The sequence below is a fragment of the Mus caroli genome, chromosome 16, assembly GCF_900094665.2.
Source record: "Mus caroli chromosome 16, CAROLI_EIJ_v1.1, whole genome shotgun sequence".
NCBI classification, from domain to species: Eukaryota; Metazoa; Chordata; class Mammalia; order Rodentia; family Muridae; genus Mus; species Mus caroli.
The window spans coordinates 86,851,289-86,853,644 of NC_034585.1; the positions used below are offsets into that span (position 1 = coordinate 86,851,289).

Here is a 2,356-nt window from a genome sequence, read left to right on the forward strand (position 1 = left end):
ATATGCTGTATTATGCATATACTACATTATGCATATGCTGTATTATGCATATACTACATTATGCATATGCTGTATTATGCATATACTATATTATGTATATGCTGTATTATACATATGCTGTATTATGCATATGCTACATCATGCATATGCTATATGCAAACACCTACTGTTTTACATAGGAAACTTCTCCACGTGTGGATTTTAGCATCAGAGAGATGTCAGTGGTGGGGCTGTGCTCAAGAGCACCCCTGTCATGTGCTTCTTCCCTGAGGTCTGTCCGTCTCCACACCTTCCAGAATCCAAGCTCTCTGAAAGTGACAAACTCTCCACATCCCCCTGAGTCTGAAACCACGCCTGGAAACCAGCATCAGTCCTTAGCAATCACCACCTTATCATTCCAAGAGTGTTGTCATCATTGCTCATTGGACGCACAGCAGCCAACGCCTTCCTTCTCAGACCTCTACTCCCTGAGCCCTCCTCCTTCTCCCTAGAGCACCGCCGCCTTCTGCTACCGCTGATATTTACCTTTTCTGTTTCCCTCAGTCAAACATGTCAGCAAAGCTTTCAGCCCTTGGCACTGAGTCCACATGTCAATGAAGTGGAGCTGAAGGTCGCTGCCAAGAGAGACACCACTGTGTCTTGGTTATTTATAATTTATACGGCCATTTACTTTCAGAGAGGATTTACAATGGCTATGCACAGGCTTCAGGACATCCTGTGTAGAGAGAGCAACAATTGTCACAGCTCAGGGCTTTTCTCATCTCTCTCTGCCGGCTGAGCTCTGGCCAGCACTTCAAACCTCTTTTAGGGATCGCAGGCTCTCTCTTTCTGTCTGAAGCAAGATCAGTTCAGAGTGAGACTGCATTTGTCTGGGTGCCTAGTATCCTGGAACAGCATTGTCTAAGGCTCTGCCCACTTGGCCAGCCACTCATTTCCACATTTATTAAGATTCTGTTGTGAGGCTGTTCTGGGGTCTGAAGATACAGCAGAGAATCAAATTGCATTTTTGCCTTTAGGGCAAGTGCTGGATGAAGTGGCCAAGGGAACTGTTCATGGCCCCTTGGGGTTTAGCCCCTGCCCTGCATTTATTTACTAGTCAAAGGAAGGGTGCAGCTCATTCATTGGGAGGACGGAGGAAACAGACGTGACTCACCGTTCATAAATAGGCTACGCTCTGCATTCTCAATCTGCACTATTGGAAGAAAAGCCAGTGTTTGGGTGAGGATCCTGGCTGCTCATTATCTTGCGGTTGATTGGCCAGTTTTGGTTGAATGCGGTTGGGGGAAAGTCTTTCCTAAGCCTTTAGGATATTTAGTTCACCCTTAAAGGGGCGACATGCCACCATCAGGGACACTCAGTAGATTAGGAGTTGTTCCTTCCTCGCCCAAATCCACACACATTTGACACCCTGGGAAGGAGATGGGGCAGGTCTGAGTAACCGATCATGGTACTTGGGAGGAGGAATTGATTTCTGATCTTCAATGATCCCGTAGAACACGACCTGGACTATGTAGGCTGTGCAAAAGAAAGCCCGTCTCCAGTGTCTGAGACCCCTGGAGCAGGGCTTCGGCCCGTCCCCGCCCCGGCCGCGCCCCGCAACAAGTGTCCGCCCTCCGCCCCGACGGAGGCCCGGTCCTCACCCGGCACAGGCCGTCCACGAACACGCGCGGGTCCAGGTGGCAGGCGATGGTGGCGCTCGGCAGGTCCTGCAGATCCACCTCCTCCATCTCGCAGTCGATGAAGCTCCAGTCGCCGCCGCCGCCCCCGTCCCCCTCGGCAGCCGCAGAGAAGGGCGCGAAGGGACGCAGAGTCACCCTGCGGGGCGCCCGCGCCTCGACCGCCTCCGCCACCTCTCCGAGCCGCGGCCCCGCCACGCCGTCCTCCATGCCCGGCGCGCGCTCCCTTAGCTCCGCTCCACTCGGCGCCGCGGCCGCCGGCTCCCGCTTCACCCTCTGGGGGTCACCGCGGCGCCGGGACGCCGCCTTCCAGTTCCCGCCCTGTCCGCCTCCGCCCCATGCGGGAGGGGCGGCCAGCCTGCGCTCGCCGGCCTCGAATCGCAGCTCGCGCGGAGCCCAAGAACTTTCCCTTTAAGGTCGGCCCACTCGGGCCATCAAGTCCCGCCCTTCCTATAGAGCAGACCAATAATACGACGGGATTTTTGTCACGTGGCGCCCACTCTGCCGCCTTAAGCCTGAAGCCTCGGGGCGGCCATATTTGTTAGGGGCAGAGGCCTCTGGCCAGTTCTGCTTTTCTGACAGCTGGCGGTGCCTGTTGAAGGACACAAGCCGGGTGTTAGCCTGTGGAACCGTAACCCGGAGGCAGCGCTTCTGCGGTTCCCACGCGGCGACGTTTGGAA

General features: G+C 55.0%; 1 protein-coding gene across 1 annotated transcript in view; it reads right to left on the reverse strand.

Annotated features, from left to right (window-relative positions):
- The window catches only part of Rcan1 (regulator of calcineurin 1), a 71,791-nt gene extending 69,773 nt beyond the window's left edge, over positions 1-2,018 (reverse strand). Inside the window, exon 1 of the mRNA XM_021185163.2 lies at positions 1,641-2,018. Within this exon, the coding sequence (XP_021040822.1) occupies positions 1,641-1,886 (246 nt within the window). The 5' untranslated portion in view covers positions 1,887-2,018. The remainder of the gene's footprint in view (positions 1-1,640) is intronic.
- Positions 2,019-2,356: the final 338 nt, after the last annotated feature.